The sequence below is a fragment of the Mus caroli genome, chromosome 4 (genome assembly GCF_900094665.2).
Source record: "Mus caroli chromosome 4, CAROLI_EIJ_v1.1, whole genome shotgun sequence".
Lineage (NCBI taxonomy): Eukaryota > Metazoa > Chordata > Mammalia > Rodentia > Muridae > Mus > Mus caroli.
The window spans coordinates 92570449-92587739 of NC_034573.1; the positions used below are offsets into that span (position 1 = coordinate 92570449).

The window sequence follows — 17291 nt, forward strand, 5'->3', positions numbered from 1 at the left end:
AATAAACCCTTTGCGCCCCAACTTGCTTCGTGGTCATGATGTTTGTGCAGGAATAGAAACCCTGACTAAGACAGGGGGTGAATAAATTGGGGTGGAAGCCTCCCTCATTGGGAAGCAGGAATGGTTTTAGCTTTAGAGATTGCAAGTCCAACTTCAGAAATTTGGAAGGTTTTTGCAAAAGGCAGTTGGGTGATGGGCTTTGGGTACCAGTCATATATTTTTGTTACCTGACAGTCAAAGAGAAAGGTTCATGGTGGACAAGCACTATTCAGAAGCTTCTGTGATTTACAGACAAGTCCTGGGTGCAGGGAAGACCCTCTACCCCATTGGTGTTGGGGTGCACTGAGGGGTGGGAGATGTCATCCTGAATGCTGACTTCATTGGCCTTCCTCACTGAAACTGTTCGTCTATTGGCTAAGAGGACCTACAGTCCCGTAGCTGATTAGATGACAACCTCGCCCCGCCTCCAGAGGACTGTTGCTTGGCAACCAGTTTGCTATATCCCGCTGAGCTAACACAGCCTTTTCTTGTCAGGTAGAAAGAGAACTTGGCAGTGTTGCTTCGGGGTTTGCGTTTTTTTCCTCTTGGCCAGCCAACAACACCGGCATCTCTCAAGTGGTCCCCAAGTTTGTCTAGGGGTGGAAGCTGAGACAACACAGATAGGAAGGACCCCAGTCTTCCTTCGGGAAGTTCCCGTCTGGAGGAGTCAGAGGTAGAAAAGAAAGTCACTGTTAAATCCTAATCTTAGCAGTTACTTGACTACGGAGTGAGTAACCCGTTAACCAGGGGTCAGAGGGTGACCAGAGACCTCAGTCCGGAGCTCTGCCCTGAGTAAACCAAGACAGGTCGCAACCTCAGTATGTACTCCAAAGCTTACATCTTGCTGGAAAGAGAATTCAGGGAGTTAAAACGTGACACAAGAACGGTAAGTACAGCGGCATGAAAGGGTCTGTTTTCATCCAGTGATGCTGTTTAAGAAGCAGGTTAGTCCGTGTTTCTTCTGTAAACCATGATTTAATTACACCAATTTTTCAACTACAGTATTCTTTAATAACTACTGTTTCAAAATAATGATGTAACAATTTTAAGTACATTGTGCAGGGCAATTTCTAGTGAGCTGAAGCCGTGAGTATCAGTCTGCCAAGCATGGGCTGGCAGGTTCAGGTTGTACTCATGAATTCTGTAAACTAAGTTGTGTTTTGTTTTCTGACCAGCAAACGTAATGCTTAGAGAGGAGTCAGCATAGATGTGTCTCCAGGGTCAGGATCCTCTGCCTCCCTCCTCTTCCTTCCCTCCTCCTCTTCTTCCTGCTCCTTCTCCTCCTCCTCCCCTTCCTTCTTTGTTTTTTTGGTTTGTTTTGGTTTTTCGAAACAGGGTTTCTCTGTATAACTGCCCTGGCTGTCCTGGAACTCTGTTTGTAGATCAGGAGGCTGGCCTTGAACTCAGAGATCCTCCTGCCTCCTGCCTCCTGCCTCCTGCCTCCTGCCTCCTGCCTCCTGCCTCCTGCCTCCTGCCTCCTGCCTCCTGCCTCCTGCCTCCTGCCTCCTNTGCCTCCTGCCTCCTGCCTCCTGCCTCCTGCCTCCTGCCTCCTGCCTCCTGCCTCCTGCCTCCTGCCTCCTGCCTCCTGCCTCCTGCCTCCTGCCACCACCACCCGACACATTGTATCATTTTCCAATCCTTTGTTTTTAATTTTCCTGTTCTACTGCATACTTTCCAGTACTTTCTTTCTTATGTCTTTGCCTTCTAATTTTAATGCAGAAGAAAAAAAAAAAAACTACCCTTTGTTCCATTGTCACCGGTGAAGTTATTGGCATTCATTTGTGCCATGGACTAATATATGAAAAATGAAAAATAGAGAATGAGGAGAAAGGGAAGTGGCAAAAAGCAAACTTAGAAACAAAGCTATCCATAAAAGAGTGTGCACAGAGGTGCTAACAATAGCCTTGGTAGTTCATAATACAAGTTCTGTTTTACTCCTACTATAAACACATTAAAAAAGGAAAAAAAAAGCCCTCCTCAGAGATGCTTAAGATCAGCTATATAAACATTACAGATGCATGACCTCATGCCGAATAACATTTCTGTTCAATCTAAACATTATCGTTCTCTGGCATAGTAGAATTCAGTGATGGGTTTATATCAGTACAGATAATGCATGCAGACAAATACAGTGCTCACCTTGACAGTCACCTAGCAAACGCATTCACTGTGCTGGCTCAGGAAAAATTTGCTGAACTTAAGTACACTCAGCATAGCTGTTAAGGTTTTCTGTGAAGCTCATTCTTGTCTCTTCATAGAGAGGATACTTGAGTGTAGGAAAGTTTGTTTTTACATACTAAAGTAATCTTGACATTTTAATTTTGTTTTCTTAAATAAGTTTTATAAAGTTTAATATGAAAATTAATTTTTTTAAAAAATCACACATCAAAATTAAGCAGATGGAAAGTAAATACATTCCAATGAGCTTCCCACAGTCAGAATGGCGTGTGGGAATGGACTCTGCAGATCTTCACATTGGAGTTCACACTTCCACTGTTAGATATATTTTTATGCACTTTATCCATTGCCAAAACCAAACAAAATCCATATCAGAGTTAGAACTAGAAAAGTGATTTGTTTTATATTTCCTTTCATAACACAAGGAAAAAATCCAACTCGTAAACATAGGAAATTGAGTTAAGCTTGGAATTTTTTAGTGAAAATGTTCTTACATCATGCCTTCCACGTGATATCCGAATCATCTTCAGAAACCTTAAGGAAACACACATTTTTTTTTCAAATTTCCAGCTATTCTCTTCTTTTCTTTTTTTTTAAGATTTATTTATTTTATTTATATGAGTACACTGAAGCTGTCTTCAGACACACCAGAAGAGGGCGTCAGATCTCATTACAGGTGGTTGTGAGCCATCATGTGGTTGCTGGGAATTGAACTCAGGACCTCTGGAAGAACAATCAGTGCTCTTATCCGCTGAGCCATCTCTCCAGCCCTATTCTCTTCTTTTCTAATTGGGATCATAAATGGCCATACTCTACACATGTATAGACACACTGCCCAGCCTCTCTTTCCATCCTACCAGTGGTTTCTACTCATAGGAATTTGCTACTAATTTACTATTATTTCATGTGTTTCCTGACATCTCCCTTAACATAAAGCATGCAACACCTCCCTATATCAAGAACTATTAAGAAAAAAAATCAAATTTTGAAATTCAAATTAGGGCCTGAAGGGTGTTCAATGCCCCAGTGTAGGGGAAGGCCAGGGCGGGAGGATGGAGTGGGTGGGTGGGGGAGCACCCCTATAGAGGCAGAGGCAGGGTGGGATGAGGGGTTTCCAAAGGGAAGACCTGGAAAGGGGAAAATATTTGAAATGTAAATAAAGAAAATATCCAAGAAAAAAATATATATCCAGAAAGATAAATACCTGGATCCTATTTTTAAAAAAGAAGGAAAGAAAAGAAAAATGCCAAATTTTGAAATTCAATGTAACCCAGTATCTGATTTTTCAAAACTGTGATAGATATTTCAGGTCGCATTAATTAATTAATGTATTTATCTATGTATGTATGTGTTTGTTTGTTTGTTTATATGGCAGGATATTACTGCTTATCCTGTAAGTGATGATATGATGAATTGGAAAGCTGAGATTGAAGGTCTTCCCAATTCAGTTTGTGAAGGTTCGTGTTTTTAAAATCAATCTGTCTTACAGAGAGAACAAGAGAGAGGGAGGGAGAAAGGAAGAGAGAGGAAGGGGGAAGAGAGAGGGGAGAAGGAAAGAGACAGAGATAGAGACAGAGAGAGTCAGAGAGACAGAGTAAGGATCGAATCCAGGGCCTCACTCCCCTCCCTAATGTTACTCAGTTTTTAAGAAGCAAGCACAATAAGTACATTTATCAAGGATGTCTGCCAACAATCTTCAGGAAATCAGAGAACACCAATCAAAATTCCTGTTACTTCAGCTTTCCACAGTTATTTTCCCATTATGACTTCCCCCTAAACTTCCAGAAGTCAAATCCTCAAGGAAATGGCCCACTATAAAGTTTAATAGTCATGAGTTATTCCAACTATTTATTTAAAAGAGATCCTTTGAGTGGCGTGGATAAGACAACCACATAAAGCAACAATGACAATACTATAGATGTTGCTATGGATTTCGGAGAGAATGCCAAAGATGGGAGAAGGATCAGCAATCACACGTGCAGAAGTCAGGAAGGCTTTCTAAGGAAGCAACTTTTAAGCTGACCTGTGAGCACTGGCCAAGTTCAAACAAGGAACAAGATCCATGCTACAGTCAGATTCTGGGAAGGGTGAGGTCAGCCATTCTGGGAGGAGGCAGTGTGAAGGAGACAGAGGTAGTGAATGGACAGAGCGGTGGGGAGACTGAAACTTAGTCCAGTTAGATGGTAAAGGGTCTAGTCTGCAACAGAGACTGGTCTATGTATTGTGTAGGAATTTAAGAAAATCATGGGAAATCTGGTGAGATGGCTCAGTGAAAGCACTTGCTGCCAAGCCTGATAATATGAGGTCCACCCCTAGACCCCAAGTGGTAGGAAGTGAGAACAAACTCTGGCAAGTTAGTTACACACACACACACACACACACACGCACACGTGCGCACGCACATACATGCACACACATGCATGCACATGTGCCATAGAGAGAAATAAACATAGATAATGTAAAAATAAATTTAAAGAAGAAAGTGACATTTAAGGGAAAAATAAGAAAATTATGAATAGGTTTAATCATAGAAAGACCTCCAGTGTTCAATAGCATTGTTCATTTCTATATTACAGGACTTGTTTTCTACCTGACGTTAGAGTTTTCACAAGAGTACAACTCTGCTCCTCCAAGTGTGAAATTTGCAACAATTCCTTTCCATCCAAATGGTAAGGACTAAGACTCTCCCTATTTTGACTTTGTTGGCTTTGTCTATGCAATCCTGTGTGTGTGTGTGTGTGTGTGTGTAATAACCATGTTCTTTCCCTGTTAGCAACTTATAATAAAAGTAAGAATACTCACTGGGGAAAACTTTAAAAGGCAGAAAAACTTGCAATCTCTTTGAATCCTAATAGTTACTAAGACCATTTTCAATATTTTACTAAATCCATTCTCATTTTTCTACATAGTTGAGAGGTAGTTTTGAATCTAGCTTGACTTTAAGTGGCCTGGTCTTCTGCCTGCATTAAATTTTTTTTCAATTATGTATGCATGTGAAGGGGGTGGTTGTGCACATGAATGTGGTGCCCATGGAGACCAGGAGAGGGGTTTGGATGCCCTGGATCTGGAGTTCCATGCAGTTATGAACGATTCTGTGTGAGTGCTGGGAACCAGCCTCAGCAATGCTCTTAAGTGAGGAGCCCATCTCCCTGGCCTCTTTCCTGCATTTGTATGCCTTCTGTGAAAGATCGCTTCAAATAGCTGAATAATACACATAACCATGCTTCATTTATTACTTCAGTTGAATGTAATTTTTTACTTTATAAAAACGATACACCAGCCAACTTAATCTTTGAGAGTGAGAATGTGTTAGCTTGCTGGGTTGGATAACTTAGACATGAAACAGTTTCCTGAAGCATTGTATTGTTTTTAATTGACTTCTAAGGAAAGCGACCATGTAATGTAGCTCTTTGTGGGCTTGTATGGAAGTCGTTCCATGAAACTACTGAAGACCATGACATGTAAATTATCTAAACTGTTTTTTAAGATGTCTGTAGCTAAACACATTGTAAACAAACTAAAAAATAACAACACTGCATTCTGCAAACTTGGGGAACATTTATGGTACACAAGACATACTATCTATACTCCATTAAGAAAACTCTTGTGAACTAGCAGAAAATGGCATGAAATCTACCAACAAGCACCAGATATAGAAAACACAATAGAACAATCACATTATGAAAAAATAGATGCAAATTAAATCACAAAATATGATTTATCACTTCTGTTTACAAAATGTTAAAAGACATTAAAACTCAATTTTAGTAGGCTTGGGCAGACACTATTCCTTGACATAATGGTAACCTGTTAGGGAAGTGATTTGGCAATTTCTAATCAGCTATAACGTACATATCGCCCTATGGGCTAAAACTCCAGGTTTATAGATTATTCATAGTCAATACGTAGTAGCACAACAGTGTGTTATATTGAAGGGTGCTTGTCCCCAGTGCACTTAATCTGAAGTGTATAGGAGAGGTTGCAACAAGCTATGGGTTAAATCTCTGAATTAATTAACAATGAAAATCCTATGTGTATGGTTAATGCGACATATTATTTCAAAAATAATGACAAAAAGCCTGTACAAGTCAGTATGAATGTTTTTTTTAATATTTTTGATCCTCGATTGAATCCATGGATTCTGAACCTATGCATACAGGGAACACACTATAATCACACTATCTGTTAACATAAGAATTTTTTTACATAGAAGAATATTAAGTGAAACTTCCTTCATACTTCATCTTTCCCCTATATAGAAAAAGGAAGACCCATGAAATCTGGACCTTCTTGGTCACTGTAGTGTCCCAAGAATTATCATTGCTTCACACATAGTAGGTGCTTACATCTCTTTTAAATAAACATATCTGGAGGCCCAGCATTGCTGACTGGCCTGATGATCCCCAAAACCCACATGGTGGGAAGAGACATCCAACTCCCACAAGTTATCCTCTGACCCTGACCTCTGACCTCTGACCATGCATCATACACACATACACACACCAATAAGTGAGTGTAAGTAAATGTTAATACATAAATATGTCTGGAAATATGTTGTAAATTTATTTAGAAAAAAAAAACACCTTGAAAACAAAAGGTAAAAATATTAATTTATGTGATAAGCACGTGAACACTATGAGTATTTATACAGATGAAAGTCTGCAGATCAATGTGACGTGAGTAGAATTATCAGTCAGGGAACATTCATATTTACTTTGTATTATCTTGTATACTTTTTTCTCCCGAGTATTATTTTTGTAATGAAAAATGTAGTTTTGAAGATGGCTTGTGTGAGCAGCAGGACCTGACTTTGTCTTCTGAGCACCCATGTAAAGCTCCATCCACAGTTACACATGCATATTACACCAGGACTGTGGGGGCTCCCAGCAAGAGGCTTGCTGACCACCAGGTTCAACTAGAGACGCTTCCTCAGAGAAGTAAGATGAAGACAGATAGGACAGGATACCTGGCCTCCTTCTCTGATTTCTGGGCATTCACAGGCATGCACACCCATATGCACACACACACACACACACACACACACACATATTTGAATCACACACATACACAAAAGCCTCAAAAAAATCTCTAAATTTGAAATTTATACAAGAAATTACTACACAGGAGTCTATAAGTTAAACACAAGAGCTGGTAGATCCTGAATATCCATCCAGTTTTACCATTGTAAGAAATAGAAGAGAAAGAAGAGTAGAAACACCCCTTTTCTTGATGATGTCATTATGATGCTAAGTTTTGAATGATAATATTAATATATCATTTTAATACAGTAGACCCATATACCGGTAAACCCAGTATAGACATTTTGGACAAGCCTGGCAAGTGGAACACGAATTATACAGTACTCCGCATCTTACTTGATCTACAGGTAAGAATACAGCTATTGCAATGATACATGTTCCCGTGTGGATGTGTGTGCGATTCTATTTAATAAGGGGGTGAGGGGGCTCACCATGTAGTCCCAGGCTGGTTTTGAACTCATGATTCTGCTGCCTCCCCGTCCTGGGAGCTGGAATTACAGACATGCACCTCCATGCCTGACTTAATGCGTTAACATATCTAATTCTCTCATTTACTCATCACTTAAGGGGTACCATGTACAGAGCATATTTAAATGCTCAAAGGATTGGAGCAAGCTGTGTCAATCAAAAATCTCTTCATCAGGAACTAGAGAGTGGATCTTGAGCTGCAGACTTATTTTGAAATTGATAGTTAAAGCCCTTCACAATCAAAGAATACACATTTTATAGAAAGTGGGGGAGCATGGAGATGTTTTCAATTGTGGACATATAGTCAGGCTTTATTTCAGCTTCTAACTCTGAACATGGCTCCCTGTGAGTATTTCATAGTTCTCTAGCCTCCCCTGCCTCATAGGTGAGTCACTGGCTACACCTTCATGTATTCAACTTTCTTCTTTGTTCCAGAGAGTGCTAGCTGCTCTCTCTTGTAAGTTCGTATCAAAGCTGACGAATGATGAAACCAAACATATTCTCTCATCAGGTCAATGTCTGGTTCCCAAATGTCATAGTCACCAAGGAACCCACATCCTTAGAAGCATATACCTCCATCTTAAGTTAGGCCCTCACACATCAGTTAATGAGAAAATACGAAATAACATTTGCCAAGCATGCCTTGGTAACTAAGATCCTCCCGGCAGCCAGAGACCAAGAGCTTGCCCAGGAAAAGAAGTTTCATCTGCTTTCCACCCACTTTGAAAGGTATAGTGGGATCCGCACCGAGTTCTTATTTAGGCAATTATTATAATCATGAAAATGTAGCTTGATTGTACTTCCCAAAAAGAAAACTCCAGTATTAACAAAGAATTCTTACTGGTTTTGAAATGTTGGATGTCAAATGATTACTTTCATTATTAGTGAAGTCTGCTATAATTTCCATAATTTTTGTTTTGTGTTTGCTTATGGTTTTCTGTGTGAGTTTGTTGTTTTCTGTGTGTATGTACTACAGTGTGCGTGTGGGGGGCAAAAGACAACTTGCTGGAAAAGTTTCTTTCCTTTCACCACGTTGGCCTGGGCCTTTCACCAAGTGGTGAAGCTTGGCAGCAGGCTTTACCCATGAGCCTTCTCTGCTGCCCTATTTCTTTTGTTTGTTTTGAGGTAGGGTCTCACTCTGGCCTCCAGTTCACCATCACCTGCTTCTATCTCCTAAAGAATGTCTGTGTGCCACCACACGTGACATTTTCATAATTTTCACTTTTAACTTTCTTACATTTGTCTCTATTTAGGGGTGGCAGGCCATGAAACACATGTGGAGGTCAGAGAACAACTTGTGGGAGTCAGTGCTCCTTCCACAATGTGGGTTCTAGGGATCGAACTTAAGTAGCTGGGCTTGGTAGCAAGCCCCCTTACACACTGAACAACCTCTGCTTGCTACCTGACTGCTTGCATAACATTTAAGCCACGCTTGTTCATTTTGCCTCACATCTACATTTAAGCAGCATCCTTATCCATTTTTCTGTTGCTCTGATGAACATTAGCCAGAATTCACACAGAGATGAAAGGGTTTCTTTGACTCTAATGTGATCATAGTCCATCACTGAGGAAAGCCACGCAGGAACTCAAGGCAGAAACCTGGAGTCAGGGGCTGAAGCAGAGACCATGGAAGAGCACTTGTTCCTTGTGGCTTGCTCACCTTGATACAGCCCAGAAGCACCTGCCCGGAGGTGGTGCTACCTAGAGTGGACTGGGCCTCCCACATCAGTCATTAATCAAGAAAATGCACCATAGGCTCACCCACAGGCGGAGAAGCTGATAGAGACACAGTTCCTCAATTGAGGTTCCCTCGTCCCAGATGGCTCCACTTTGGGTCAAGTTGACTAACAAAACCAAATGGCACAAGTAGCAGTGAGTGAAAAGATTGTATTAGCCTGCATATTATAACATGCAATGTTCAAAATATTAAATTATTAAATATATATTTGCAGTTTAGGGTAAAGCAAAAAAAAAATTGAGGTTATCAATAAACAAATACAGTCTAGCAGAACAATTTTGGTCACCACCGGGTCCCTGTTTGGCCCAGGTGCATAGATTCTGTGGTATGCGGAATTTTCAAGAGGTTCCCCTAAGACACTAACCTATGCACTGTTGTGAATGGAATAGGTATAGATTTTGGGTTATCAGTGAGATAACCTTAAGTGAAGAAGGTTAGTTTATACTGTGCAAAGTGCTCAGGTCTCATAGCATTAGAAGGTAGAAAAGTAAAACCAGATGAAAGGACGTGGCCAAAGAAGTCCGATTTCAAGTTCAAGGAGGTCCTCTCATACCGTGACTGCCTCTGAGACAGCTGAATGGCAAAGGCAACTGAAGATACCTCCGTAGAGGCAGAGGGTGGCACACACCTAACAGTCTGGACAGTAATGAGATCCTGAATCCTATGGCTATAAGGGATTAAATTCAGCCAATCTCACGCTTGGAAGAACATGGAAGGTGCTTCATCCAGAATCTTCTCACAGGAGCCCAGCCTGCTGACACTCGGCTTCTGAGCTCGTGAAATCTGGAAACTAGTCCTGCACCCTGGATTTTCCACCTAAATACACAGAGATTATAAGATTGTATCTTCTAAGATGATAATTTGTGGTAGTGACAACAATCATAGAAAATTACTACTGATAGTAAATTTATCAATTAATGACCTAAAAGGGGTATGGTCATGTGTGTAAGCTCCAGTATATGTGTTTAGCCATGATCTAATGTGGTCTCCTGTTAGTATGTAACGAAAGTTTTTTCCAATGCTTTACATAAAAATCCACTTTAAATTTATGTGATAGGAATGAATGTTATAGTAAAAAAAACCCAAAAACCCACTTTTGCTTTGATCCCAGTGTTTCATGAATACACAACATAAAACCAAGATAGAGTGATTTTCCTGAGGATATTTTTTGTTTCTTTTGTTTATTTGTTGGGTGTTTGCTTGCTTTTTCAAGACAGGGTTTCTCTGTGTAACCCTGGCTGTCCTGGAAGTCACTCTGTAGACCAGACTGGTCTTGAACTAGGAGATCCACCTGCCTCTGCCTCCCAAGTGCTGGGAATAAAGGCGTGCGCCACCACCATCAGCTGTTCTGTGTTTTGTATCATCACTACACCCATCTCCAGGGCTGTACATAGTAGGCACTTGCTATGTTTGTTGGGTTTATATGCATTGATTTCCAAGAAAATTTTATTTTAAACCAGTTTGCTGTGTTTCCTTTTAGATGTTGCTTTCTTACCCTGTCCTAAAAAATCCAGTGAACTTGGAGGCAGCCCAACTGCTGATTAGAAATGCGTCTACGTATAAAATGGTAATTCGGGAACTCTTGCCGCCAGCATTACCAAGTAAGAATTGCTTCCATACTTCCCCTTGGCAATTAGCATTTCCACATGAAACATTTAAAGCCAATAAATAATTGAGCAAATGGGTGACATGTAACAGATATTTTAATATTTCCTGTATCCATTTTCAGTAATGAAATGACACTAAATTGTCTCTCCTATAGCTATTCATCAAACCAACCAGTGTGATCCCTTTAATTGTTTTTCAATTTTATTTATTTCTAGTGTGTGGCTTGCATGCGTGGGCAGGCACAGTGCATGTGTAGAGAAGAGAGGAACACTTGAAGGAGTCAATTCTCCTTCCACTGTAATTCAGCTCATGTCATCAGGCCATCGTGTGTGTGTGTGTGTGTGTGTGTGTGTGCGTGCGTGCGTGTGTAGCAGTGTAAGTGTGTGAATGTAGATACCAAATGTTGACCCTGTGTGTGGTCCTAAGTTACTCTCCACCTTTTGTATCAAATGACTTTGCCTGTGGAGCCATCTTGCCTGTTCAGTGTCTTCCTTTTTACAAGATCACCAATGATCTTAAACCCAGTGTATTTGCATGCTATGGTCATGTAAGTCATAGAGATGGATGCTGTCAATTAAACTTCATCTGCACATTATCCTACAGCATCTAACTTTAATTCTCACATCTGTAATGAGTGCTTCCCAGACTCTACTTGGAATACCCCAGATGTTGCTGATCTTGGCCTCCTTTCCACTTGTTTAACAAAATATTCAGCATTTTCTTCCTGGGCATTTCTTTCCCAGATAGTCTTTGTAATGGTCCTGTGGGAAGGACACTGGAAGCCATCTAGTCGTCTACTTAGTTACTGATATCCTTGGGACCCTGCCAGCATCCTCCACTCTTTGTGCTGGCTCCTTCCACCTTCATTTGCCTGGGTTGTGTCTCCAGCCAGCAGAGCCCAAAGGGCTTTCCCACAGGCAAGCATGAGACATAATTCTTTCTTACCTCTCCTGCCTCTTCTAGAATCAGGCAGCAACCTTGCAAACTAGTACAATCGCCTCTCCAACCAGCAGACTTTGATCACTTTGCAAACTTCTCTCATATTTTTATCTGCTCCACCCTCACGTTCCTTATAAGACTTCACACTTCCCAGTCCATTCAGAAGGCTTGTAAAAAGCTTGTACCATCATGGCCAAGTTCAAAATTAAGTAGTATTAATTAGAGGTCTCCTCCAATATCTGCACAGATATGCATTCTTTTTTCTCAAAGTTCTTCCAGCTTTGGCTGGCACGTTTGAAGTTGATTCATGCGCAGAGGAATAGCATAGCTTCACTCTTGGCAGAAGTATTCACTTTGGACCTAGAAGTACTCTGTACCATCCTGATACATTCTCTAGAATAGCACTGGCTTTCAGTAAATATCTGTAAGATGAATGAAGAGTATATAGCACTTAACCTATTACACCCTCATTACAAAGAAATACTCTTTATTGTGAAGTTATAGCCATACGCTAGTGAATGGGTTTAAAGAATTCCCTACAATAAATGACTCTATAAAATAGATTCTAAGTTTGCCATGCTGTGGGATAAACTTGAAATCAAAGCTAAATATCGAGCTTATTCTGGATTATAGTTAGAGGTTACAGTCCATTGTGGTGAGGAAGCCATAGGGACAGAAGCATCAGGTAGCTGGTCACGTTGTTTATACAGTCAAGAAGCAGAGAGCAGTGACTGCTGGTCCTCAGCCAGCTCTCTCCTTTGTATGCAGTCTAGGACCCCCACCCCCAGAGAATGGTACCATACACAGTGGATGACTTCATCCACATCAACTACCCTAATCAAGAGAATACTACACAGGCATGCCCATAGGTCCATCTTCTAGGTGATTCTAGATTTCAATTTGACAATAGAGATTAACCATTGCAGCTCTGCCCCTTGTTAATAGAAGACCAATTACAATGCTTTAAACCAGTACCTTCCACCTCTTGACCCTGTGTCATGTTCATCTCATAAAGCAAAATATAATCCAAGTTCAAAAGTGCCCATAGTCACTAACAATCCACTGACTTAAAAGTCCAAAGTTCTCACTTCATCTGAGACTCAAGAAAACCACTCAGCTGTTAACACCTATAAAATAAAAACAAGTTTAATACTTCTAATATGCAATGCTAATAAGCATTCGTATTCCAAAAGAGAAGAGTAGGGGCATAACAAGGAATGATCAAATCAAAGCAATGCATAAATTCAGTACAACAAACACCAGATCCTGCACCTCTATGTCTCGTATCTGGAGTTTGTGATTGTATCACCTGGGCTTCAAAAGCCAGCTCTGGGCTTTATGTACCCCCAGACTCTTCTCATCCTGATGCCTGTAGTGTATACAGAATCTCTCATACCATCCCCATTCTATACCTGTAGCTTGCTTCTGCAGACATCCCATGGTCCTAACATCCCCATCATCTCCCTTGTAACTTAGGCTCCACCTTTACTGCCCATTTCAGGGCATGTTTGCAGGGTCTCCAACCCTGCCATACTGTCATGCTTTATACACTGTCTGAAACCATGGATCAGGACTTTGTGACTCCCTCAGTCTTGCATCTCCCATGCTAGTACCACATCAAGCAGGGAACTGCTTTAATTTAGGCCTTCTTCCTTTAAATGAATTTGGATTCTCACAAGGCCCAGCCTCTGATGAGTGAGGTTTTACCCTTGGGACATCTCTCCCACTGTCCCAGTGAAACACAAGCTGCTTCCAGTGGTACCCATCTCTAAACAATGACAGTTGTTCTCTCAGCAGCAGCCTAAATGCTCTCATGTCTTGAAGTTTTCCATCAAACAAATTAGTCCATTAACTTTAAATTCAACTTCCTCAAGTTTTCAGGACACAGCAGAATGAATCCAGATTCTGGGTCAAAATATCAGAGGAATGGTCCATCCCAGTTCCCGATGGAGTCCTTGTTCCCTTCTGATACCTCACGGGCTGGGCCTGCACTGTCCATGTGTCTCTGGTCAGTCTTGTCTTTCAAGTTCCCATCAGAATAGTTCATTTAAACTCTGCTTCCAGGATCAAAGAGCTCTTCTGGCCCAAAGCTCCAAACTGTCACGTTTCTCCCTTAAATTAGTTCCAAAGACCTAAGAACAATATGTTCAGGATTCTCGCAGCAAAGGCCCCACTTATCAGCACCAACTTTATGTATTATTTATTGTTCCTATTGCTGTAACAAAGTACTCTGACTATGAGGCCCCCAACACACATACAACAGAGGACTTCCAGGTCTGTGTTCATTCAGAGATGATGCACCTAACCCTCAAGAGACTGAAGGCCCCAGGGAGTTTAGAGGTCAGGTGGAGTGAGGTGGGGGGACATCTATGTGGAGATGGGATGGGGTGGGAAAGAGGTGTGGGATGTGGAACAGTCAGAGGGTGGATGGGGAGGGGCGGAGAATGGAATATGGAGTGTAAAAAATGAATTACAAATAAAATTAAATTTAAAAAAAAAAGAAAGGGTTTACTCTGACTCCCAGATGAGGTTATCACCAGGCACAGTCAAGGGGCAGAGAGCAATGAATTCTGGTGCTCAGCTTGCTTTCTCCAGTTTATGGGACAGGATGAAAGCCCTAGCAGTAGTGCTAACCACAATGAGTGAGTCTCGCTTCACCTCGGTTAACCTGAGGCCCATCTCCTAGGTGATACTAGATCTCACTAAGCTGATAATTGAGACTGGTGATCACCCCGGCCCTGAAGCCAGTCTCCCTTTGCTCTTCATGGGTAGGCAGCGTCCTTACAGTTGTCCGACTATCTACACAGCATTCAAAAAAGCCAGTCAAATCACCCAACACCCAGCAAGCGAGAGAGCACCAAATAGGTTTTCATTAGTTGTCACCATTTTATATGCATGTGTTAGGGGAACATGTATTTATATGCATGTGTTAGTGGAATGTATATTTATATGCATGTGTTAGTGGAACGTGTAGAAATCAAAGCCGGTTGGTGCGCATCGGCTGACTTGCTGTCTTGGTTGTTCTGGGAGTAAAGTCTAGGACCACATAGAAAGAATAACTTTCTGAGGTTGGTAGGGGAAGAGTGTGCTGATTTGGAAGCAGTAGCTGCCTCTATACACCAGAAGGAGAAAGTGGCAGGAAGCTTGCTCAGCTCTATATTAGAAGTATGTCTATATGATCGTGTGTGAAAACTATATCCAGTGCGAACTGCTTGTTAACACTTACAAAATGGTCCTGTAAAGATTGTAAAATTCCTCACTTTCATAGTATACATTTAAAATATTACTAAAGAGATCCAGGAAAGTCATCGGAAGAATTATTGTTATATTTTAGGCAATACAATCTGGGTCAATCCATGAGAAGCTTGAGGCGGCTCATTTTCCTGTCTCTGGAGGCATTAACTTCAGCTTAGAGCTATGCCCTCAGTGTCCAGTATAGTAGCTGAATGAGTGACTGAAAAAGACAGACATTCCCACAAACTTAGATCCAGATCTTACTTCATAGTTTACTTAGTGTTTGCAAGAGGTTTAATCATCTTGTCTTCATGGCCTCATCCTTGGGGAGGAATCCAAGGATGGAGGGACTAGTTGAAGCCCATATAGCACCAGAGAATCCACACAAGCCTTCCTGGTCTATCCTGCTTCCAAGTTTAAAGGAGTGAATGCAGTCCCTTGCTTAGGGCCAACTCATCATAAGAATGTGATAGAATGTGAATGGAAGACCAATGTGATAGCCAAATTCAATTCCATGAAGGGATCCCTGGGGGAACTAGTTACTTAATGTAAACCAAACGTGTGTTCAGAGCTTTCCCCTCTCCTGGTGGAGGGCCCTCGTTTGAAATAGTTGTGTACTCCACGTGGACCATTACGTTTCCTATGGCTAAAACTCTGCTCTGCTAATGCAGGCTCAAAGGCAGTGGTGAAAGCACTCTTCAGACATTTGAAGAGATGTCCTGCAAAAGAACGATTCCTTCTATGTGGCCCCAGAAAACTGTGGTCCTGATGCTCACAGTCAATCAACCGCCCTAGGCCCAGAGACAGAAACCACCCAAGTCCAGTATTTACAGGCTTGGCCCTACCTTGTACCAGAATGTATCTTGACTATATTGGAGATGTTTTTCACAACCGCCAGTGTCTGGGATTAGTTTATCCTAACCCTCAGCCTGCCCTGTAATGTGTAGATAGAGATATAAATGTTGCTCATTCTCCAAACACTCCCCAAATCACTTCAATGTTTGTTCAGCCTACACAGTGACCCAAGCTCTGAGCTCAAGCTTGTTTGCTAGTGACACAGTGACTTTTTCATGCCCTAGTAGGCTCCTGTCCTTATAAGCAATCTCCTTTACCTAGAGTGCTAACATACTCCCAGGCTGCCTGGTACCATCCGGAAAGCACTGCTCCTAGTGACCCCTTTTACTTGCAGTGTACTAGTTTGGACAATGGATTGGTAGCTATCAGTAGCTGACCATCCCTAGAAGCAAATGCTGCTGAGTTTGCATCCTTGAGAGGTAGACAGCATCCCACAAGTCCTGAATAGCCGAGAATGAGGAGCAGCTCTCTAACTCAAGTTGCTTTTTAAAAGGATGGATGAAACCAGTTGGCCAGCTATGAAACTCCCCATCAAAATCATGGTCTTCTACAACCACCAGTGTTGCTTTAGTAGCATTAAGTAGTCATTTTCAATTGTTAGCAAAGAACCTTGTTTCCTGGCTAAGGCAGAAATTGGACAAGAAACCATTCAAACCTTCCAAATTACACTTGTTAGTTATGAAATTTTGGAGAAAGAAAGGTCTGGAAGGAGCCAGTGTGTAACAGTGGTTGGCCTTCCAGACTTGATCCCTGTTGCCTTCTAATGTGTCATGACGGGATTTCATGTTGACTCTGTGAACTTTGCTGTTTCTCAAGCCGTCCTTGTGAAGTTTGGTCTCTGAGTGCTCAGATGATCAAAAGGATGCTCATCTTCAGAGTACCATGCTAGCTTTGACATTTTAAACACAAGGTTTATATCATTTTTTAACAATCAAAGGAAAAGCTTGAGTATAAAAATAGAAAAACTGAAGAATAGTAGCCAAATCTGGTATAGTGATTGTTTCTGTAGCTTTTGATAAAGAAAGACCATCGTAAGTTTCAGGAGCTACTCTGAACAAACTGTAATATAATAAGCTGGTGGATGAGACAATAAACTAGCATATATGTACTGGCTATTTTTGTGTCAACTTGACACAGNTGGAGTTATCACAGAGAAAGGAGCTTCAGTTGAGGAAATGCCTCCATGAGATCCA

The 17291-nt window shown here is 41.4% G+C and overlaps 1 protein-coding gene across 1 annotated transcript in view; it reads left to right on the forward strand.

Moving 5' to 3' along the window:
• Positions 1-517: 517 nt before the first annotated feature.
• Ube2u (ubiquitin conjugating enzyme E2 U) overlaps positions 518-17291 on the forward strand; it is a 70857-nt gene continuing 54083 nt past the window's right edge. Inside the window, exons 1-5 of the mRNA XM_021160951.2 lie at positions 518-925; positions 3593-3674; positions 4794-4886; positions 7506-7603; positions 10943-11063. Coding sequence (XP_021016610.1) covers positions 860-925; positions 3593-3674; positions 4794-4886; positions 7506-7603; positions 10943-11063 — 460 coding nt within the window. The 5' untranslated portion in view covers positions 518-859. The remainder of the gene's footprint in view (positions 926-3592; positions 3675-4793; positions 4887-7505; positions 7604-10942; positions 11064-17291) is intronic.